Source organism: Rhinatrema bivittatum, chromosome 19 (genome assembly GCF_901001135.1).
Source record: "Rhinatrema bivittatum chromosome 19, aRhiBiv1.1, whole genome shotgun sequence".
Classification (NCBI taxonomy): domain Eukaryota; kingdom Metazoa; phylum Chordata; class Amphibia; order Gymnophiona; family Rhinatrematidae; genus Rhinatrema; species Rhinatrema bivittatum.
The window spans coordinates 8,345,102-8,370,080 of NC_042633.1; the positions used below are offsets into that span (position 1 = coordinate 8,345,102).

General features: G+C 44.2%; 1 protein-coding gene across 1 annotated transcript in view; it reads left to right on the top strand.

The window, feature by feature from the left end:
* The first annotated feature begins 11,746 nt into the window (after nucleotides 1–11,746).
* The window catches only part of LOC115081116 (extracellular calcium-sensing receptor-like), a 68,384-nt gene continuing 55,151 nt past the window's right edge, over nucleotides 11,747–24,979 (top strand). Inside the window, exons 1-2 of the mRNA XM_029585628.1 lie at nucleotides 11,747–11,890; nucleotides 12,217–13,056. Coding sequence (XP_029441488.1) covers nucleotides 11,747–11,890; nucleotides 12,217–13,056 — 984 coding nt within the window. The remainder of the gene's footprint in view (nucleotides 11,891–12,216; nucleotides 13,057–24,979) is intronic.

Consider the following 24,979-nt stretch of genomic DNA (forward strand, 5'->3'; position numbering starts at 1 on the left):
ACTGAATCGCTGACAATGTCCGTCAGTCCTCGTGCTGCTGCTGCTTTTATAGTGCTGCTGGCTCGTCAGGAAATCCTCAGAGAAGCACGGAATGACAGCGCGATTCGCTGCATTCAGTGCTTCTCTGAAAAGGTGAACGCAGATTCGCTGCGTTCCGGTATCCATGCCGACCTGTCCCACCCTTTCCTGTGAGTCACTGAGACTCACAGGACAGGGTCAGACAGGTTGGCATGGTTACCGCAGGGGCGCCGCCATTTTCAGGCAATCCGGGGCTCCGAGCTCGAGTCGCAGGTAATGGCGGCGAGAAAGCGCGCGCATGGCGATTCGCCGTATCCGACATATCTATGTTCAATATGTCGGAAATCTGCTCGTTTACGCCTCATTTTTTTTTTAAGTTAAAAAAAAAATTTGAGTTGCGTTTTACATATGCGGTCAATCCGAATGCACATGCCTAATGCACACACACTGACTCCAGCTTGGGTGGGGACAAGGCAGGTCTCCTTTACTGCACACACTGACTCCAGTTTGGGGATAAGGCAGGTCTCTAGAGATGTGAATCTCCATTTGCGCAAAAGGGCGCCGCCCGTAGACAACACGATTCGACTGCAGGAGGTCGTTCCGGATCCCCGCTGAGCTTTTGGCAAGTCTTGTGGGGGTCAGGAGGCTACCCCAAGCTGGCCAAAAGTCCCTGGGGGTCCAGCGGGGGTCCGGAAGCGATCTCCTGGCGCAAATTGTTTTTTCGTAAGGAAAATGGCGCAGGCCATAGCAGGGTGGGTTTTAGGGTTGCTTTAGTGTGCCGGTTTCCCCGCCCTCCCCCCCACTGGACCCCAGGTAATTTAAGGCACTTTGGGGGGGGGGGTTCGGGAGGGTGGGGGATTTATTTTAAAGGGTCGGGGTGGGTTTTTAGGCTTGCTTTAATGTGCCGGTTTCCCCACCCTGCCCCCCACTGGACCCCAGGTAATATAAGGCAGTTTGGGGGGGTTCGGGAGGGTGGGGGATTTATTTTAAAGGGTCGGGGTGGGTTTTAGGCTTGCTTTAGCGAGCCGGTTTCCCCGCACTACCCCCCTCTGGACCCCAGGTAATTTAAGGCACTTTGGGGGGGTTCAGGAGGGTGGGGGATTTATTTTAAAGGGTCGGGGTGGGTTTTAGCCTTGCTTTAGCGTGCCGGTTTCCCCGCACTACCCCCCACTGGACCCCAGGTAATTTAAGGCACTTTGGAGGGGTTCGGGAGGGTGGGGGATTTATTTTAAAGGGTCGGGGTGGGTTTTAGGCTTGCTTTAGCGTGCCGGTTTCCCCGCACTACCCCCCACTGGACCCCAGGTAATATAAGGCACTTTGGGGGGGTTCGGGAGGGTGGGGGATTTATTTTAAAGGGTCGGGGTGGGTTTTAGGGTTGCTTTTAGTGTGCCGGTTTTCCCGCCCTCCCCCTTCCCCTCCCCCTTCCCCCGATTTACGATTTTTAGACGATAAATCGGAGGAATTGTTATTGTGTCGCGGCTCTAACGATTTTTGACGATTTAAAATATATAGGACGATATTGTAAATCATCAAAAAACGATTCACATCCCTACGAGGTCTCCTTTACTGCACACACTGACTCAAGCTTGGGGACAAGGCAGGTCTCCTTTACAGCACACACTGACTCCAGCTTGTGGAAAAGGCAGGTCTCCTTTACAGCAGACACTGACTCCAGCTTGGTGAAAAGGCAGGTCTCCTTTATATATATAATCTTATCAATCAATCAGTGGACTGTATTAGCTGCAGCTGGTGATTGATTAAATAAATACTGAAATATCAGTCTAACTACTAAACTAGTGTGTCGTCTTACACTAGCCAGCCACTACCCCTGTGTTGGTGCTGGACTTGCACGTGAGCCTTAAATTTATAAACAAATTGTTTGTGTTAGTATTGCAAGTATAAGTAAATATAATATTATGGGGTAGCCTAGTGTCATTGGCTAGTGGCTGGCTACTAGCCACGCCAGTGAGCCACTAGTCAGATTACTAATCACACAGTGACCTGTCACTGACTGACGAAGTCACTCCCTAACTGTATTTAACCCTTCTTTATATCTTATCTATTAGGTGCTGCTCAGTACACTGCTGTGCCAGCTTACTTGTTGGTACTGGACTGGACTTGCAGCCATAACGTTTTAAAATGTTTGCTGGTAAGAAGAAGAGTGCTACTGGAAAGAAAATTCCAGTCATTAGGAAAAAGCTGCGATTTGATGATACTCCTTCTACTTCAGCGAATGTAAAGGAGCAAGGTAACTTGCAGGACAAGGAAGGAGCAAAATCTGGAAAGGTGAAAGTGAAATCTGTGCAGCAGCAGCAAAGTTTATTGATGGATGAAGTGCTACAGAAAGTGCTGAATAGAGAATCAGAGGACTCTGAGTCTGAGGAGGAGGATGACAATGATGATATTCAGGATGAGGAGAAGAACACCACCAATGACAGTGATAGTAGTGATGATGAATCAGATGATGGTAGTCCAATTGTCAAAAAAACCACTGTCAGTGCCAGTAGTATCCTCTCTATTCCTAAACCAGTTGAAAATTTGCAGGTTACTACAACACCAACTTCTGCTACTTCTACTCCTAGTACTTCTACTCCTACTCTGATGACAACACTGACAAGAAATGTCCAGCCTAGAGTAAGGGACAGTAGAAAAACATCAAAGGTTTGGAATCATTTTAATGTTACTGATGATTGGAGATGTGCTCAATGTATCCATTGTAAAAGGATGGTGAGCCATGGAAGAACTCTTGGACATCTTACTACCACCAACATGAAATATCACCTGGAAAGAGAACATAGAGCACTAGGGATGTGAATCGTTTTTTGACGATTTAAAATATCGTCCGATATATTTTAAATCGTCAAAAAATCGTTAGGGCCATGATACAATACCAATTCCCCCGATTTATCGTTAAAAAATCGTAAATCGGGGGAAGGGGGAGGGCAGGAAAACCGGCACACTAAAACCCCCTAAAACCCACCCCGACCCTTTAAATTAAATCCCCCACCCTCCCGAACCCCCCCCCCCCCAATGCTTTAAATTACCTGGGGATCCGGCGGTGGTCCAGAACGGCGGTGGTCTGGAACGGCCCCCTCAATAGAATCGTGTTGTCTTCAGCCGGCGCCATTTTTCAAAATGGCCGCCGCAAAATGGCGGCGGCCATAGACAAAAATGATTCGACGGAGGAGGTCGTTCCGGACCCCCGCTGGACTTTTGGCAAGTCTTGTGGGGGTCAGGAGGCCCCCCCAAGCTGGCCAAAAGTTTCCTGGGAGTCCAGCGGGGTTCCGGGAGCGATTTATTGCCGCAAATCATTTTCGTACGGAAAATGGCGCCGGCAGGAGATCGACTGCAGGAGGTCGTTCAGCGGGGGTTTCGGACCGCCGCTGAACGACCTCCTTTACTGACCTGGGAAGTGTCAACACTTTTTTCATTTTCTGTTGGTGTTCGTGAGTTTCCAGTTCCATTTCCCATCCCCCCAACCATCACCTCAGTGGTAACCTTGGTAACATCAATAGATAAGAGGGCAGCCAGCCAATAGGAACACATATTCATTCCTAACTGACCTTCAGTGACCTGGAAAGTGTCAATTTGTATCATTTTCTGTTAGTGCGCACTAACTCCTGTTAGTGCGCACTAACTGGGAGTTAGTGCGCATTAACTCCCGTTAGTGGGCACTAACACGATTTAACGATTTTTAACGATAAATCGTTAGAATTTCTATTGTATTGTGTTCTATAACGATTTAAGACGATATTAACATTATCGGATGATAATTTTAATCGTTGAAAAACGATTCACATCCCTAGGTGGCAGTAGTGAGCTGATATGCCCGGCAGGGCTGTAGGCCCTCAGGCACTGGAATCGCGATCTAGGATGGCTGAGCTGTTGAGAAACTGTAGAAAGTGAGTAGGTAGAGTAAACAAGGTTCATAGAAACATAGAAACATAGAAATGACGGCAGAAGAAGACCAATCGGTCCATCCAGTCTGCCCAGCAAGCTTCACACTTCACCAATCAGTCCATTCAGTCTGCCCAGCAAGCTTCACACTTCTTTTTTCTCATACTTATCTGTTTCTCTTGGCTCTTAGTAACCTTAGGTTCTATTTCCCTTTCACCCCCACTATTAATGTAGAGAGCAGTGATGAAGCTGCTTCCAAGTGAAATATTAAGTTTGATTAGTTGGGTAAGCGGCAGCATAGCTCTCTGCCGTTGAAGCAGAGAGCAATGCTGGATATGCGTGAAGTATTAGTTTTTCTTCTCCCCTGCTGTTGAAGCAGGGAGCTATGCTGGATATACATTGAAAGTGAAGTATGCCTTGAAAGTCACATTAACTATCATCAAATATTGAAAAGCCTAATAATTGGTAATTGAATAAGCCTAATAATTGGTAATACCTATAGCTCATGAACCCATCCCTGTTTTTTTTTTGTGTTGTTTGTTTGTTTTTCTTTTTTTAATTGGGAGATGGCAGCCCTCCATCCTTCCGCTCCGTGAAGGTGGAACACCAACCACTGGCCACTGGCATCCCGCTCCGTGAATGCCTCTGTGGCTACTGCCGCTCCATGCAGTGTTTTGCTGCCTGCTCTTTATACGCGTCCTCTAGACCTGATGGATCCAGTGTTTATCCCATGCCCCTTTGAAGTGCTTCACAGTTTTGGACTTCACCACTTCCTCCGGAAGGGCATTCCAGGCATCCACCACTCTCTCCATGAAGAAATACTTCCTGACATTGGTTCTTAGTCTTCCTCCTTGGAGCCTCAGCTCGTGACCTCTGGTTCTGCTGATTTTTTTCTGACGGAAAAGGTTTGTCGTTGTCTTTGGATCGTTAAAGTTTTTCAAGTATCTGAAAGTCTGAATCATATCACCCCTGCTCCTTTTTTCCTCCAGGGTGTACATATTTAGATTCTTCAATCTCTCCTCGTATGACATCCGATGAAGACCCTCCACCTTTCTGGTCGCCCTTCTCTGTACCGCTTCAATCTTGTCTCTGTCTCTTTGAAGATACGGTCTCCAGAACTGAACACAGTACTCCAGGTGAGACCTCACCAAGGACCTGTACAAGGGGATAATCACTTCCCTTTTCTTACTCGATATTCCTCTGTCTATGCAGCCCATCATTCTTCTGGCTTTTGCTATCGCCTTGTCGCATTGTTTTGCAGACTTCATTTCATTAGGCACTATAACCCCAAGGTCTCTCTCCTGCTCTGTGCACATGAACAGAACTAGATGATAAAACTCACAAACCCTAAAAAAACTCACAAACCCTAAAAAAACTTAAACCCCTCCTCTACTTCTCTGATTTCCGCACAGTACTTCACTCTATAATTTTCTCAAAGATTGATTACTGTAACGGACTCCTACTTGGTCTCCCTGCTTCCCATATCAAACCTCCCCAACTCCTCCAAAATGCCACTGCACGCATCCTCACTAATGCCAAAAAGAAAGACCACATTACTCCCACCCTCATTAATCTCCATTGGCTACCCATTCATTCACGCATTACCTACAAGACCCTTACCCTCATCCACAAAAGTATTACCAATGAACATTACAACTGGCTAAACCCCCCCTTCCTCCCACGTACTTCTACCAGACCCACCCGATCTTCGCTCCGTGGAACCCTTATTCACCCCTCTATAAAATCTACAAGACTCATGTCCACCACCAAACGGGCCCTCTCCCTAGCAGGCCCTTCCCTCTGGAACTCCATGCCCCTTGACCTTCGCACCGAAACCTCCACACCCACCTTCAAAAAGAAACTCAAAACCTGGCTCTTCCTCCAAGCATACCCCCAGCCACAATCTTCATCATCCCTTACAAACATCCTCACCCAACCGCCTACCCCTACCAACACCCCTTCTTCAGGACATACTCCCTGCACCCACCCCCCCAATGAACTTCAAACCTAAAATATTACTTAGTACCCGCCTCTCCCCTCCAATCACTGTTCCTCTGCGCTTATACTAACCTGTAAATAATCTGTGTTTATCACATTTTCCTCAAACCCCTGTACATATCTTTTCCTTATGTATCCTTTTCTCCCTCCCCCCTCCCCCTCCCTTTGTCTTGTCTACCTATATACCTCTCCTCCCCACCTTTTTATCTTGTTTATTGCTATGTTACTGAGTTTATTGTTACAAACTGTTCTTTGTAAAGGCTTTGCCTATATATCCTTGGTTGTAAGTTATCTGTAAACCGGCACGATGTGCAAACGGTTGCCGGTATATAAAATAAAATAAAATAAAATAAAAGGTCTCAATGAAGCTCAGGAGCTGGAAAGGTTTAGGCCCTCGAGGAGCGAGTACCTGGTTCCAGGGAAAGCTCTGAGAGAGTGATGATAACTCACAGTTTTTTGTAGCAGCGATAGCTTCCAGGCAGTAGAGAATCTTCAGAGTGTCCAGGAACCTGGGCCCTCGAGGAGCGAGTACCGGTTCCTATCTGCAATCTGAAAGTAAAGAAAAGAGCGAGGCCCCGAGGAGCGGGTACCTCTGGTAAGTCCAAGGAGGCAGAGTAGCTTGGGAATAAAGCTGAAGCAATCCCCTTGCTAACTTAGTTAGATAATGAATTAGAGACCTTTAAATATTGGAAGCAGATGACGTCATCTCAGGGGGACGCCCCTGAGGTTCGTGCCCTTGCTGGTACTTCAATCAGAGCATGAGCACGCGTGCGCCCTAGGTCATCAGGCAACATGGCGGATCTGCAACGTTGAGCCAGTCCGGGGACCCCGGAGGGAGATGGCATGGAGACGCCGCGGTAGCTAACCGTCCATCAGACCCGGAGGGAGTCGCCACAGAGGTAAAGAGGGCGGAGTTAGGGCGTCTAGCAGCGACGGACACAACAATAGCCTTCATCTCTACATCATGCAAGGGGCTTCTTGGTGTCACCAGGCATTTGAGAGAGCCTTGTTCCTCAAAACCATGGCCATGCAAACGTATTTTCTTCACTGCCATGTCCGCTATCATCAAATGAAACGGCAGCAGCAGCCTGATGCAGTGCTGCCCACTCCAGCCCATCCCCCATATGACCTAATAATGGATTCCTTAGTACCATGGGAGCCTTTCCCTAGATCATGTGGCACTTTCTTCAATACATCTTTCAGGCCACTCAAGGCAGCATCTCCACCCAGGGCTCTCCTGCCTTTGGCTGCTTCCACCAACTTCAAGCAGCTTCTGGGAGTGGCTTTACAGACCTTGCTCCTGCAGCCTAAACCTACACCCAGGCCTTAAGTCCAGCTGCAGCCAGCACAGTGCCATGCATCCATCAACCCCTGGACTCTTCAGTAGACCCCAGAACCAGCCCTTGACAATGCAGCATTCTGGTGCTGGAGCAACCTTATGCTACCTCCAGCCATGGTACCCAACACTGGTCCAAAATTGCTCTTAGTTGTCTAGCCTGAACCACTAAGACTCTCATGCTGGTCACCAAGTACAGTCACTGACTCTGCAGTTCTAGCTCGCAAGACCTCTGCCAAGCCCCCTACCCCTGCCCCTACCCCATCCCCTCCCCCTGAATCCTACCTTCCAAAAAACTTCAATTATGGTGCTTTAGGATGCCCCTCCCCCCCTCACACTTCTATCCCTTATGTTGAAAACAGATCCTGGTGATCTAGAGGCCTCCAGCCTCCCTGCCCCCCCACCCCCCCCCCCCACACACACATATATACACACACACACACACTCCTAAAGAAGACTCGTTGGTGGTATGGAGCGGCCCTGAGCACCCCATAGCTCTGGGATTGTTGATACCTTTTTCAAAATGTTGCCAACCAGTCTTTGCTCCTATCATGTGATGGGCCTTATGATGGCAACACCCATGGCCTGTTCCCTCAGTAACATTCAGGGCAGGGTGCAGTCAGCTTCCTTTTGCAGTGTATGTAGGGTAAGCAGAGTTTTCCCTTTATGGGGACGAGGTAGAATGAATCATAAGGATGATATCACAATAATGGTGTTGATGACATCACAGTGACACAATAAGATGTCTGTAGATAACTTACTCCTACGGCATCACCTTAGACCTGGCCTTTAACATGAAATACTGAATAATAACTGGAGAAAAAGACATTTATCACATTAATCTGATGCTGCTGAAATGAGCTTTACATTTCATTCCACAGTGAGGAAAATGGCAGATATCTTTTAACGTTTTATGCATAATTGCAGCCTGGGTAAAATAGCAGCTCTTTTTTAGCATCTGTCCTATATAGCAGAGTAGTAAAGAGTAATTTCCCTTAAATGTGCTCATTTCAAAGTCCATGGCTTTGTTTATCAATCACATTCTCCTCCGTGGCTTGTGAAATCCACAGAACAATTAGCAATTATTCCATCATGGAAATTGGTCCTTGCTATGGGGGAATACCTGAAAAGTTATAAACCAGGAATCAACAGCACCAGCATCAGACCCCACGAGAGAGCTCCAGCTTCACTTCAAAGGAGGACGAGCAGAAGTGCGTAAGCTTTTCAAATCTCATTTATTGAAGAGACATTAGAAACGCAGTCACAAATCTGAGCAGACAGATTTGGGCAAAAAAGGTCCAAGAAAAAGGCCTCAATTCATTTGGTTTTCCACAAGTTTGAAACAGGGCAACGTCTTGAAGGGGCAAAAGATCCACCCCAGCACAGTGACCAGCGAACACGTGTGCAGATAGCAAAGGGGGGACTATTTTCCCTGGCATGGCTGGAATGTAAAAACCAGGCAAATGTCCCTGGGAGTCTCACACTTTTCTCCTGGCTCCATTTTACTGTGCATTTTATTTAGCACTTCCTAGATGATGCAGGACATTAACAGTGGGGGCAAAACCTGTGTCACTGAAAACTTGTGTGAAGCCAACTGTCTGGTAGCCCAGGATTGTTTTTCTTGTTTGCATTTCTTTTGCCTAACACTTAGATAAGGTCCTTATTCTTGCAGGGCATAGAAAGAAAAAGTTTCTTCTCCAGAGATTTCCCATCTGTCTGACATTTTCTAAGTGAATCAGCTTTTGGCAGGCACTGCTAATGCTTTCCACCCTCCCTGCCCCTCTCTCTCTCATAATATCTCTCTGCTTATTGCCCCGCTTCCCCCCCCCCTCCACACACTTGCCCCCCCCTCCCTTCTGCACTTTGTGTGCTTCTCATTAACCCCCCTTGGTTTTCCTGTACTTGTTTGCTTCTTAAAAATCAAATCCTTTGCAGGAGCCGAACATGAGAATTCTCCAAACAGGTCAGTGAGTGTCTTTTATTGAGAGCACCAAGCTGGCCTTCTCCAGATCAACTTCTGGAGATCTTTAGATAGGACATGGCCGAAGGGACTCATAGGATCTCCAAGACTCACCTTCAACAGCCCCTTTGAATGATTTGTATGTTGAGCCTGCAAGGAATCCAGCTTCCTCCAGGACCGGCACAATGCTCCCATCAAAACAGAGTCAGCACCCAACAGAAAAAGGGGGGAAGGTGGAAAATGAACTGAATTTCATAAAAAAATAAACATTAAAACATAATAGAAATAATAATGTATTTGAAAATAAATGATAAACAATAGCAGTACCTTTACCAAATGTCGGTAATCTGCATCCATGGAGGTTGGAGACTAGAGTGGAGAGCAAAGTCCATGGCCACATTTTACCTGTGAACTTGACATTGGTTCTCAATGAGGAAGGACATTCATGATCTTTCACTCTGGAAAAAAGGACCTGGGGACATCTGCACTGGCGTTTTATGACTTATTTTCTGATCCTGCCCAAAACAAACCCCAAGGAACACCTCCCTTAAATGTAGCTTGCTGAAGAACACGTGCACGTGTAGATGGGTTGTGGGAGGGCAATTTCAGAGAGGCAGTTTAACTGAGTAAGTTATCTTTCACCCATGTAAATGGCTTTGAACCTTGTCCCTGCAATATTTATAGTTTTTTGATGCATGTTTTCTAAAAAGCAGTCTTAGGAATAGAGTTACTCATTTATTAGACTTTGCAAGTCATTTTTAAGAAATTTCACTCCTCTTTTTTAATCTTAGCCAAAAAAACTTTATAAATCAGGCCTTCAATGATGGAATCCTTCACAGAACCTATGACCACTCCTAACCCTAATCCTAGCCCTATCACAAAACCTAACCCTTACCCTTACACTGAGCCTTCACGTAACCCTGACTTTGATCCTAACCTTCACTCTAACCCTAATCATATCTATAATCCTCTTTCTAACTTTATCTCAAAATCTAACCTTAACTCTAATCCTGACTATGACCCTGAACTTCACTCTAACCCTAACAATAGACATAACCATAATCCTGATGCTAACTCTAACTCTAACCCCAGCCATACCCTTTCACATTCACATGGGATAACAAAGTTCTTTTTTTCCATTCCACCCAAGGCAAAATCTGCAAGCTCGATGCAGGAAATTATGTTGATGGCACTGACTTATTTCCTGATACTGTCCATCCCTGTTTATAATGCTGCTAAAGTCAACTGTCAGCCAAGCACTGCAAAGGTAACAGGATACATAAAGCAGGGGGACATCATTATAGGGCCGGTCTTGTTTGTTCACAGTGCTAAAACCAGCCTCCCCCAGATTACCTTCACTGAGACTCCCAGCATCCAGCTTTGCGGCACGTAAGTGACAGATTATTTTCCCCATGCTTCTTTTTCCATGCCATTATAATTAATTTCATGACAGCATCATCATACAATTGTTAATTGTTCATTAACTAAAAAAAAAGACTTTTAAAATTTAATTTAAATCTGCTGCTTCTTAGTTTCAAGAAATATCCTCTAGAACATAAAAAGTGCCATGCTGGGTCAGTCCAAAGGTCCATCAAGCCCTGCATTGGTCTCCGACAATGTTCAATTCAAATCGCTAGCAAATACCCGGCAGATCCCACTCCTATTGTATAAAGCGGGTGAATGCATGCACAAGTGCCAATGCATGCACATCTCGCATCAGAGGAAAAAGGGTGGTGGTATGAGTGGGTGTTCTGGGGCAGGGCCAAGAGATGTGCGCACATTTACCTATGTGGCTGGGTATGCCCCCAGGTTCAGTGCCTCCTAACTTTACTTCTGCTATGGAGGAGATGGAAATAAAAAGAAATACAGAATCTGTGAGGGGTTTGTGTGGTTTGGAGTAACTGGGAGGAGTGCATGCTAAAACCAGGGGGATTGAGAGGAGCAAGGAGAAAAATGGGCAAACTGGTGAGACTGGTCCACAGCTGGAAGTGCCTCTGTTATAAAATACCCTCATTTGCATGATCCAAAACTGACTTACACTGCTGTGAGCTCACAAGCTTCAAATTAGGAGCCCATATACACACACCTAGCCTATTATATAACAGGCGCACATATTATAAAACAGCCACGTCTCTGGTCATGCATCAGTGCACATGTGCATATGTGCGCCCATTTGAAAGTTAATGTCCCCGTGTATTCATTTAAGTGTATATGCATAATTTTGTCTGCTAAATAAGTTGATATTTCAACTGAATATATACGGGTAGCTTGTTTTTGAAAATCAGCTGAATTTGTGCATTGCCAGATGGGTGCTCTATTAGAAATTCACTATTACATGTACATTTGCCTGTCTTCCATTTATATCACACATTTCTGTTGTTTATTTTAGACTACAATTAGTGATTTACCAGCGTATGCATGCCATGGTATTTGCCTTGGAAGAAATTAACAGAAATGGCACCCTGGTGCCCAACATTACCTTGGGGTTCTGGATATATGACTCCTGTGATACTCCATCCCGGTCTCTGCAAGGCACAATGTGGCAACTCACCGGGCACAAAGATCCCATCCCAAATTACACCTGCAGGGGAACATCGCCATTAGCTGCGGTGCTTGGAGATTCTAAGTCTCGAACGTCCATAACTATGGCTCAGCTACTGGGGGTCTACAAATATGCACAGGTATGGAATATCCTTCTGCTCTGGTTATTTGCAAAGGTAATTTCAATTTGTTTTTTGGAATCCTTTGAAAGCCAGATTGAAGATGTGGCTGTACAGAAAGTCATTGTGGTTGCTATTAATCATTGTCAAGAAGTAGAATGGAAAGTGGAGGTAAATTGCTTGATTACCTTTGGAAAAAGGGACACCATTAGGGTGGGATAACTTTTAGCATGTCTTGAGATAACCTTTAAGAAAAAGAGGGGAAAAAATGCATATTATTATCATTCTCATAACTGATGATCAAGTGTTAGAAAAACCAATTAATATTGTTGATGAAATTCTTCTAGATCAGCTATGCTGCTTCTGTAGCCACTCTTAGTGATAAAAGTCGATTTCCTTCTTTCCTCCGCACTACTCAAAGTGATGAGTACCAGTCTCTGGGCATTGCCCGGTTGATCACCTTCTTCGGTTGGACCTGGGTTGGAATCCTCGCTGAGGACAGTGACTATGGGCAAATAGGGAGTCAGATGCTAAAAGAAGATCTGATAAAGGCTGGGGTCTGTGTAGCCTTCCATGAAAACATCCCCTTATTTTACTCTCAAGTGAAGATACAGCACATTTTGGAGGTGGTAAAGAAAATGACAGCCAGAGTCATCGTAGTCTTTTCCACTGCCATCAACCTTTATCCATTGATGCTGGCAATTGCAAAGAGTGACATATCTGGGAAAGTCTGGATTACTACAGATGCGTGGTCTGACTCTACAGCATTTAACGTAAAGGAGTTCTCAAAAACTCTTAAAGGAACCATTGCATTCTCTGTTCCTGCAGGCAACATTCCAAGGTTCAAAGACTACCTCTATGATCTTCATCCTTTCAGAACTAGAGAAGACATCTTTGTTAGGGAGTATTGGGAAAAAGTTTTTGGCTGCAGGTGGGCTGACCCCAACATGGACCAGGCCACTCTTCAAGAACTAAGCAGAAAAGGGAAACTCTGCACAGGGAAGGAAGACCCAAGGACACTTGATATTCGTTTCTTTGATATGACAAACCTAAGGTATACGCATAATGCTTATAACACTGTGTACGTGGTGGCTCATGCCCTGCATGCCATGCATTCTTGTAAACCTGGAGAAGGACCTTTCTTCAATGGATCATGCGGGGACATCAAACACTTTAAGCCTTGGCAGGTAAGTGCCAATGTTTGTTTGAGATATGTGATTGTAAGTATGCTTGATCCATACAGTTCACTACATGACAATGACAATGACACATAGTATGAGATAAAAACATTTTTAATTTTAATTTTCAAAATTTTAACATGTTTATAACAAGCATATATCTTGCTAGGGTAATACAGTACAATCTTAAGCAATGCATAGGAAATAAATTTCAATTTTTCAGTCCTTGTACCAAAATAGAGGAAATGTGGGAGAGGACTAGTAACACTGAGCGGATCAGTCAAAAGAAAAAGATAATCATATTAATCAGGTCGCCGAGTATTTAAACATGACCTTTTCTCTATTTGCGAACCACAAGTATGCTATGTCTGGGTATGGGATTCCAAAAAAGTTCTTAAATGTTCTAACTCATAGAAGACTTAGCATTATTATAATTTATAGAGCATTTACACAGATAGCATAATACAAATCGCTCCTAATTTCAATATTTCTGATCTCAACATTAGAAAATCTTTTCTCTTTATTTGTGTAGATCTGGTCAAATCTGGATAAATCCAGATCTTATGGCCATAGAACAATGATTGCCTATTGCGAAAAAACATTTTCAAGATATTATTACGTTCAGATATAAACACAAATGTCACTAAAACTGGCCTCTTCTGGGTAACTTCTGCCTTATTAGAAAGTTCCAATATTTCAGAAATATCCAACTGCGCGGGTTGATTTCTCTCTTCCTGATCTCCAGATGCAAATTGTGGAAGATAATAAATTTTTGTAATTACAGGTAATGCCGGATCTGGAATTCCTAATACCTTTTGCATATATGTCATAAAGAGTTCCATTGGAGAGATCATATTGTTCACAGGGAAATTTAACACCCTTAGATTGCAAATTCTAGAGGTATTCTCCAGATTTTCCAATCTTCTGTTTACTATCATTTCTGATTTTACCAGGTTCTGAGTTATCTTTTCTGTTTCAATAACTCTTTTATCTACATCTTCTAATTTTTGATTGTATGTTGATAATAAGGTGGTATTTATTTATCATGACTTGATTTTTAGTGTCCATTGTTATCTGTGATAGCAGAGCCAGAGAGGACTCATTAGATTTCAGTGCGCCACACATGCCTTCCATAGTAGTAGGTGATGAATTAAATTTTATACATTCTGGTTCAAGAGTCTTTGGATTCACATTCCCCAGCTCATACTTGTGCCCGTTCCCCTACTTTGTTCAGATGTTCTGGGGGTAGCTGCCTCCCTCTCTTCGCTTTGATCTTCCTCGCTTTCCTTTCTCCTTCTCATATAGCCAAATTTTCGGGGTCCCATCTTCTCTCCCGGGGTCACCCGATACTGCTGCATGCCCAAGTTCGCCTGTAAATTTACAGGAGAAGACACTGCCACCTCCACGAGCCTCTGCGTTGTTTGGCCTGGGGGAACAGGTCTCTTCGGTGCGCCGGGGCTTAATGTTGTATCAAGGTTCAGAGGGGAGATCACTTGAGGGTGAGCTTGTTGTTACCCCTCTTAGTTTTGCTTTTCGTTTTGTGTGTGTGCCATATTTTAAATGCAGGAAATTCAATAATAGGTAAGAAAATGCCACAAGAGGTTTTTACAGCGTCTTTACCCGGCGGCCATCTTGAGTCCTCCCATGAGGTACATTTTTAAAAGGGCATCTAACTGCAAATGTTCACGTATGCTTTTCAGTCTGCAGAAACTCAACTGATCTTCAAACACTAGGTACTCATAAGAACATAAGAAATTGCCAAATTGGGTCAGATCAAGGGTCCATCAAGCCCAGCATCCTGTTTTCAACAGTGGTCAATCCAGGCTATAAGTATCTGGCAAGTACACAAACACTAAGTAGATCCCATGCTACTGATGCCAGTAATAGCAGTGGCTATTCCCTAAATCAACTTGATTGATAGCAGTTAATGGTCTTCTCCTCCAGGAACTTATCCAAACCTTTTTTAAACCCAGCTACACTAACTGCACTAACCACATCCTTTGGCAACAAATTCCAGAGCTTAATTGTGTGTTTAGTGAAAAATAATTTTCTCCAATTAGTTTTAAATCTGCTACTTGCTAACTTCATGGCGTGCCCCCTAGACCTTGCATTAACCTGATGGTATGTCTGATTTGAATATAACACGGACATACCATCAGGTTACTGGAGAACACAAACCTTGTGGACAGTGCTCTGTATGCCCATACACAAGTGTTATATCATCTTTTGAACACCCAATTTATAGAAAAAAATATACATTAAGGAATTTCTCTGACTGTAATTCGATGCCCGTGTCAAAAACTGTACATAGGAAAAACTGTAAGGAAGATAAAAACTAGGATCATTGAACATAGATCTAACATCAAGCATCTAATAGGGAGGAGGAATAGCCTAGTGGTTAGAGCAGTGGACTATGAACCAGGAGACCAAGGTTCAAGTCCCGCTGTGACTCCTTGTGACCTTGGGCAAGTCACTTTACCCTACATTGCCTCAGATACAAAAACTTAGATAGAGAAATACCTACAGTACCTGAATGTAAACCAGTGTGATATCTCAATTGAGATGAATGTTGGTATATAAAAATAATAAATACAAATAAATAAATCTATATGAAAATGCTCCACTGAAGGACCATTGGGTCCAGTTTTCACACACTGTGTCTGATTTGTACTTTTTTGTTTTAGAAGTACCTACTTGTCCAAATCACGGAGGTAATTTTTCAGAATTTCTGATTTGCAAAGAACAGTAATCACTGTCACACCACACGGACTCAACAAGCAACTAGAATGGACTTATTTTACCTGATTTTGTTTGGATTCTGACTGGATGTTCCCCTGTGTGTGCTGATTGGTCTGTTGTTTTTGGTGCCTTTTTGGTTATTGTTAAAAACCTTCCCATATAACTGCTGTGCGCGCTCCTTGAAAAACTCTATTAAGTAATATTACGGTATGTAACATGTTTGATTTTGTAACTTTGAAGATATAAGGTGTGTCGGTATTGTAGCCCATTCATTAACATAGTCCGTTCTCATGTTTTGTTTTTAGACTTGTTGATAAAAATTTTCTGTCCCTCCCGACGCAGCCTCGGCGAAACACGGGTCCGAGTCGAGGGTCCCCTTGGAGAAAGATTAATGATAACAGTGGAGTTGCCATATGCATATAAATAAAAGGATTTATTTGAACACTTAATTGGACTATGCAACACTTTTCTGCACGTTTTGTGGTTGAACTATAATCTTTTAGTGCAGTCTTTGCTCTTTGTGCTCTTTAGGTATTCATAATGGCCATCCCTGGTGTTGAACGCCGTCGTCCATTCGTTGCCTTCCTTGATTCTGACGAGATTATATGTTCTTCGAAGGTCCAACTTAGAGAAGACCTGGGCCCCCTGTAACCGGTCAAATATCTTGGTTATCAGAGGCAGTGGGTACCAATCCTTGACTCTAATGGCATTTAGGCCCCGGTAATCACTACACAACCGGAGAGAGCCGTCTTTTTTCCCCAAGAAAAAGAAGCTGACCCCAGCCAGAGAGTTGGAATGACAGATGAAGCCTTTCTGTAGGTTTTTCCCGGATATAGTCGAACATAGCTTGACTTTCCGGTGTGGACAGAGGGTACACCCTCCCATACAGAGGGGTAGAACCCGGAGTCAAGTTAATAGCGCAGTCAAACTCCCAGTGAGGATGCAAGGTATTGACCGCCTTTTTTGAAAATACATTGGAGTATTGGGCATATTGCGAAGGAAGTCCCTCACGAGCCTCGGAGCAGTTGCTTGTGGGGGTATCTGTGGGCCTTTCGAATGATGTCGAAGGAGATATGTTCTTGATGGCCAGGTTCAATGTGACATTGATCCATGGAGATCCTCCCTGGCAGAGGATCCCTAACATAGGAAAGTCACGGCCTTGTATAATTAGACTCACTGGCAAGGTCAGTGGAGGTACTGGTGAGGGAAGGCCTAGGGTCACTCCCCTGGAGTTTGATGGCCGCACAGGGCACTGGGCCAGGAGTTTTCCAGAAGTCCCGCAATATAGGCAGAGACCAGCCCGTCTACGTCTGGCGTTCTTCGGGAGATAATGGCCTTTAGCCCAACTGCATGGGATCCTCAGTCGGAACCTCCGCTGGAGACTGCGGGCGAGAGCCTTGCGAGGAAGGGTGTGGCCGACTGGACCCAATGGAGCGTCGTCTCGTACCAGCTATTTCAAGGGACCTTTCCCAGAGGTGGCAGTCGATCCTGCCTGCTAAATCAATCAGTGCATCCAGGGACGCCGGAAGGTCGTGGGCCACTAGCTCATCCTTAATTTTGGGTGAGAGGCCATCCAAAAAGATGGCACAAAGGCATGGTTCCTTCCAATGGAGCTCTGTGGAAAGTGTTCGGAACTCCAGGGTGTAGTACATTAAAGAGCGTCCACTCTGCCGGATATGTAAAAGCTCCGTACTCACTTGAGTCTGCCAAAGATGGCCCGGAAGCATTCCAGGAACCCCGGGAGGTCCAGCAGAAGTGGGTCCGAATGCTCCCATGGGGGCGATGTCCAAGCCAGGGCCTTTCCCTCTAGTAATAACAGGATATAGGTCATCTTGGTCAGATCATCAGGAAAGAGGGCAGATTGCAGTCAGAACTGCCTGTTACATTGGTTGAGAAACCCACAACACTGATGTGGGTCACCCGCTTAGTGGGGTGGAGCCGGTAGAGGAATTACTGGGTGAGGAACCGGGGCCACTGCCACAGCCAGGAGTAGCTAAGGCAAGGCCTGAGGAGCAGGCCTTGCCTTAAATAGTTGAAGGCCTGGGAGAAGGAGTCCTGACCCCTCCCGCGGTGACCCCAGCGTGGGCCTGGGAGACTGGAGGTCAGGAGGAAGCTTGAGTAGGGCCCGACAACCTGCCGGTCAGCGCGTGGCATCGGCATGACGTCCCGGGAGAGAGGCAACGGCGGAGCGCATCGGCCATGGTTCCCGGCTGCGGCAAGACTTCCGGAGCCGACCATGCTGATAAGGGAGGGAGACCGGTCGCGGGTTTCTGCGTCCAGCTCCTGTAACACAATCTTCCAATATTGAAAGGTCCTCCTGCAATTTATCACAATCCGTATGTGATTTAACTACTCTGAATAATTTTGTATCATCTGCAAATTTGATTATCTCATTCGTCGTATTCCTTTCAAGATAATTTCAGTATATATTGAAAAGCATTGGTCCAACACTGTTTATCCTTTTCCACTTACAAAATTGTCCATTTAATCCTACTCTCTGTTTCCTGTCTTTTAACCAATTTGTAATCCACGAAAGAACATCACCTCCTATCACATGAACTTTAGTTTTCTTATAAGCCTCTCATGAGGGAATTTGTCAAACGCCTTCTGAAAATCCAAATACACTACATTTTAGGTGTGTGCATTCGTTTTGAACGCATATGTAAAACGCAACGTAATTTTTTTTTTTAACTTAAAAAAGTGATAAGGCGAAAACGATCGGATTTCCAACTTATTCAACATAGCTATGTTGAATACGTTGGAAATCGCGATTGTTGATCCTAAATAAAAATTTAAACCCCTCACTCTCCTTAATCCCCCCCCAAGACTTACCAAAACTCCCTGGTGGTCGAGCGGGGAGTCAGGACGCCATTTCTGTATTCCTTTGCGAGGAGCACGTGACGTCGGCGTCACGTCGGAGTTACGCGGACGTCACGTGATTCCCCGCGCGTTCGCTCCGGGACCCTCGTTAGACACAACCGGAACTTTTGGCCAGCTTGGGGGGGTCAGGAGGCCCCCCCCAAGCTGGCCAAAAGTTCCGGGAAAAGGAGGCCCCCCAAGCTGGCCAAAAGTTCCGATTGTGTCCAACGAGAGTCCTGGAGCGAACGCGCGGCGAATCACGTGACGTCCGCGGTGCACGTATGGACATAGACTCAACTTATAGAATTCTACATATGTCCATATTGACCGAAATTGACCCCCCCTTTCGACTTATGGACTTATGAACATAAACTTTTTGTCTGCACATCCCTACTACATTTGCCGTTCACCTTTATCAACATGTTTATTAACCCCTTCAAAAAGGGGTTAATAAAGGCTAAAAGTCAGTGCTGACTGCTAACTATTATTCAAAAAAGTAAAATTAGGTCTCTTATTTGCAATTTTTATTTCCTGAAGTCCATATGCTTGGATTTTTCTCCCCTATCAGCAGATGGAGACAGGGAAAGAAAGTTTCATAGAAACTGCCTGATAAGGCAATGTGCTACCTACAGCCTGTCTATTTTCTACCCAAAGCAACTCCTCTCTCGGAGCAGGAGTAAGCTACAAAACCAGAAAAACATTGAAACATAGAGCCCCACCAAGGAAGGAGTTCAAAAAATACAGATAGCACTTTATGAAATAATATACTCAGTTGAGCAGAACAACAAGTGGGATGCTGTACTGGCCTGGTAAGACTACAGGAAAAAAACTAGCAGGTAAGAAACCTATTTTTACATTCATTATCATCCCTACCAGGCCAGTCCAAACCTGGGATGTACCATAGCCACCCCAAACTTGGAAGGGACCCTGAAAGTCCTATTTTGACAAACGATCCTGTATACTGAGCTTGGACATCTAGATGTAATATCTGGAAAAGGAATGTTCTGAGGATCAATTAGCGACCTTAGAAATCTCTTGTTATGATACAAACTGCGACTCTGCCCATCACATGCCCTTTGGCACCACCAGACCTCTACAAATGTATGCCAATGAGTTCATTTCTTTAATCCAGCATGCAATTATAGCTTTATAAGCCTTCTAACCTTTCTAATTCCCACTAAACAGCAGAAACAAATGATCTGATTACCTAAAATCGTTGGTTACCTTCAGAAAGCACAACCTTCAGAAGCATGTGCAGTTCCATCAGCTTTCTGCCCAAACCAGGTCTCTGAAAAAAACAGAAATTCCACTGACTGATCCATATGGAAAGCTGAGAAGATGTTTGGCAAAAGGGAAGGCATTGTGCAAATTAAACTCCCTTCCAAAGAAATCCTCAAAAAGGGATCCCTAGACGGCAAAGACTGAATTTCCAAAACTCAGCTTGCAGAACAAATTGCCACCAGAAACATTGCTTTCAATGTCACGCTCTTTAGGGGCTCAAAAGGAGATGTTGACAAAGTAGCCAAAACCAGGTTGAGATTTCAATTGGGGAAGCATCCCCAACCCTTTCAGGAAATGTACCACATCTGAAGGAGAAGCCAAAAACTTGCAAAACTGTCTCCACTATAAGAAGCCAATGCCATGACATGCACCTTCAGTGAATTCAATGCAAGACCTCTTTGCAGATTGCTCTGCAAAAAGGAGAGAATACTGTAGACTGACACCCTATGTAGCAGAATCTTTTTGTCTTTACACCTAATACTTTCCAAACTTTGACATAGGTCAAGGAAATCAAGTGCTTCCATGCATGAAGTAATGTGGAGCTACATCCTCCAAGTAGCTCTTGTTCCGCAAACCTCTCCCCTCAAAAGCCAAGTCCCAAAACAAAATCAAGTCTTCTGGTCAATGATCTTTCCCTGATCAAACCTCAAATGCTTTTGAGCCAGATGAAGTCCACAAACCACAGTCTACTAGGCCACTCTAGAGCTACAAGATTTACCAGACCCCGATGCCTCTGAATCCTTTGAACCACTCAGCCTATTAATAGCCATGAAGGAAAGACATACAGATGTTGTCCCTGGGGTCACTTTTGAACTAAGGTATCCATACCTGCTAACTCTCTTTTTCGCTGAAAAAGCATTGACTGCAAATGCCTTCTGGTCCATCTGAGGAACCTCCTACTCAGACAGAATCCAAGCGATTGCCTTTCCCAAAAATTCTCACTCTTTGGAATCCAGTGTGTCTACTCAAATAATTCACTTAAATATTTTCCACACCAGCAAAGTACACTGCTGATAATGCTAAAAGATAACTATCTGCTCCCTGTAGCAACAGCTTCACGTTTTGTCACAAACCATGAACTCCTGGTCCTGCCTTGCTGGATCACATAAGCTATTTCTGTAGCATTGTCCAAAAATATTCTCACTGCCTTTCCTTTCAGTAGCAGAAGAAAAACTTGAGCAAGGATGTCCTGATTATCCTCATTTCTAAACATCAAGACTTCTCCTCCACACTTCAGAGATCTTGCACCATCCATCCCTGCCAATGTGTTCCCCAACCATTGAGACTTGTATTCATGGTAATCACCATCTACTTCAGAATTTCCAACTCTGTCCACCTAGATAAGTTTTCTATGGAGAGCTGCCATAACAGACTGCATCTGGCCTCTGGAAAAAGGGGTAAATGGATTTCATACTCTTGAGAATGAGGATTTCACCAAGAGATGAGAGCTTGTTGCAATGGCCACATATGCACCTCTGCCCACCGGATCCAAATCCAGAGTCTCAAGCCCAGGTCTAGGCCCAAAACATTCCTTTCAAATGAATGCAATGAATAAGGTTCTTTTCATTCATGGAGGGGGGAAGGGGGGGGGGCTCTAATTCATTTCAGGGCCCTTCAAATGAAACAAATTTCTTTTATTCATTGCATTTTTTAAATTAATTTAAAACAAATGCACATCCTTAGTTGTAATGGGTCCACTTCTCATAAAACTGGGACAATCACTCCCGTATTCTCAGAAGTGACGTATGGACGCTTGGACCTTAATTGATCAGCTTTTTCCTCCCCCTGAGCTCCCTCCAACACCATCATGTGCATCCATGCAGCTCAAATAAAAGGACTGCAAATTACTGCAATTCTGTTTCTGTGAATAAGCAACAGCAAATGAATAGACAATCCCTAAACCTTGGCCAATGATACTTTCTTTCTCTGTCTCCATCTGCTGGTAGATGAGAATATCCTAAGATATCCCAAGTCTGTGGGCTGGTCTGGTAAGGATGATAAGGAATTATTATTATTATTATTATTATTTTCTTTATTGCTTTGTGCAATTTGCAGCATACATAAAATGTTATAACAAATATATAGGGTCATTTGCATATGGAAGGTTTGCTGTCCTGTAGGGGAGGAGGATGGTCTTTTGTTATTTTTAAATAATGGAAAGCTGATCTGAACAGTCAAGTTGTATAGTGTTTCTGAATCTCAAGTGGTCCTTGATGACCTCTCATGTCCTATTGGATGGTGTACCACATTTTGGAGTCCAGCAGGAGAATGCCCTCTTATTAGTTTTGGTTATTTATTTATTTGTTTATTTTATTTAGAAGTTTTTTATATACCGATGAACGTTGGGAACATCTCATCGGTTCATATATAATAAAACTTAGCAATAAGTGCTTTACAGTGAAACAAGGAACTGTGGACTATAGGATATGCATAACATTTTCAACAATTACAGATAATAGTAAAGATAATGTGCCATAAGAGGCTTAACAAAGTCATTAATAACGAAAGAGTCATTACTTACAAAAAGAGTCATTATTGAAACTGGGGAAGGGGTGCAAGCGGGAGAGGGTGTCATGGGAAGGAGGGGTATTTCTTGGAAAATGGTTGAATGAACAAGCAGGTTTTTAGGTCTTTTTAAAAAATTTTTGGCATGCTTCTTGTCGTAGTGTAGGGGGGAGATTGTTCCAAATAGCGGGGGCAGCTAGTGATAATGCCCGAGCTTTAGTGGAGCTTAGCTTAGAGTCTTTGGGTGAGGGGATATGCAGTGTTGCTTGGTGTTGCTGTCTAGTAGGTCTGTTAGAGTTGTGGAATTGAAGGTGTTCATTAAACCAGTGCATATTTTGGCTATAGAGGGCTTTGTGAAGTAGTGTGACCATTTTGTAGGTTATCCTTGCAGAGACTGGAAGCCAGTGCTGGTGTTGGAGTACAGGGGTGATGTGGTCATGTTTGTGGGTGTTGGTTAATATCCGGACGGCAGCGTTTTGGAGAAGTTGAAGCGGTTGCAGTGTGTTTTTGGGTAGTCCAAGGAGGAGGGCATTGCAGTATTCGATTTTAGATAGTATGAAGGCCTGTAGGATAGTGCGGAAGTCATTGAGGTGTAAGAGGGGTTTCAGTTGTTTAAGTAAATTAAGTTTAAAGTAACAGGATTTGAGTGTATTGTTAATGAATTTTTTGAGGGTAAAATAGTTATCAATGGTAATGCCAAGGCTACGCACCTGTTGGTTGGAAGCGGTGGTGGAAGGGGGGGTATTTGATAGTGTGGGTGGGGGAATGTTTTGAGGAGCAATGTAGAGAAGTTCTGTCTTAGCAGTGTTGAGTGCAAGAAAGTTACATGTCAAGAGAGAGTTAATGATAGGTAAGGTGGAATTCCAGGTTTCAATGGCTTTATGCAGAGTGTCATGTACAGGTATGAGAATTTGCACATCATCAGCATAGATGAAGTGCGGGAGGCCGAGTTTGGATAGAAGGTTACAGAGGGGCAGGAGATATATATTAAAGAGAGTGGAAGAGAGAGAGGAGCCTTGAGGGACGCCTTGTGTAAGGGGGATGGGTTTGGAGGTGTGGTTACCTAATTGGACACTGTACTGTCTGTCCTGTAGGTAGGATTGAAGCCATTGGAGAGCTGTATCTGTGATGCCAATGTCGGTAAAGCGTTCTATTAGTATTTTGTGGTTGACTGTGTCGAAGGCTGAGGAGATATCAAGGAGAATCAGGATATGAGAGAGACCTTTGTCGAGGCTTTTAAGGATGTAGTCAGATAGGGAGATAAGTAAGGTCTCAGTACTGCGACTGCGACTGCAACAGAATGTTATTTTTGTCTAAGTATTCAGTAAGTTGACGATTGACTGACTTTTCTAATATTTTGGTTATTAGGGGAAGGTTCGAAATAGGACGATAGTTGGAAAGGTCGGAGAGGTCAAGTGTGGGTTTTTTCAGAGTTGGTTTTAAAATGGCATGTTTGAGATTTTTGGGAACGATGCCGAGTATAATAGATCTGTTGATAATATTGGAAATTGGCTTGGCGATAGTGTCGGGGATGAAGAGTAGTGATTTTGTGGGGAGGGTGTCAAATGGGTGTGAGCATGGTTCCATCTTCTTTATAATCGAGTTAACTTCTAGTGTGGAGGTGGTATCGAAGGAGGGTAGGCTTGCGTGGGAGTGGTCGAGTATGACATTGGTAGATACCTGAGTGGTGGGGAAACGGGACATAATGTTGATGATTTTCCTATGGAAGTATTTGGCCAGGTTGTCACATTTGTTTTGATTGTCTGTGTCTGAGGGTGCGAAATTAGGGGTGGATTTAGTTAGACTGTTTACTATTTCAAAGAGGGCGTGAGGGTTAAATTGGAGGTTGTGGATTTTGCGTGAGTAGAAGTCTCTTTTGGTTTTTTCAATAGCTGTTCTGTAGGTCTGGAGGAAGGATCTGAAAGTGGTTAGTAGTGTGGGGGTGGGGTTTTTTCTCCAGTTACTTTCTAATTTTCTAAGGTTGTGCTTCATAGCTTTTAAATCAGAAGTGTACCACGGTTGTTTTTTGGATTTTGCCGTGTCAATCACACAAGATTGCATGGGGCAAAGTTTACTAGCAATGGAGTCGGTTCAGTGGCTCCAGGAATTAAGCGCAGTTTCAGCATTAGTTAAGTCAAGTTTGTTTAGTTCAGTGGTGAGGGCAGCTACTAGATCTTCTTGGTTGCAGTTAATACTAAAGTGAATGTTTTTTTTATTGGATTGTGGTGGTGCAGGAGTGTTATTTATAGTGCAGGTGATGTCAATGCGGTAGTGATCAGACCAGGGGATGGGGGAGCATGTAGGAGGGTTGGATTGGATCCCGGTGTTAGTGAATATGAGGTCAAGGGTATGACCTGCTCGATGAGTGGGGTTAGATATAAGCTGCTTGAATCCTAGCACATCTAGTGGAGTTAGTATGGCCTCGCAGGATGGTGAATTGGGAGTGGCATCAACATGGAGGTTGAAGTCTCCTAGGATGATGTCGGGTGAATGACAGTTTATATGTTTAGATATATATTCGATTATGACGGAGGCGTTCTTTTCGAGG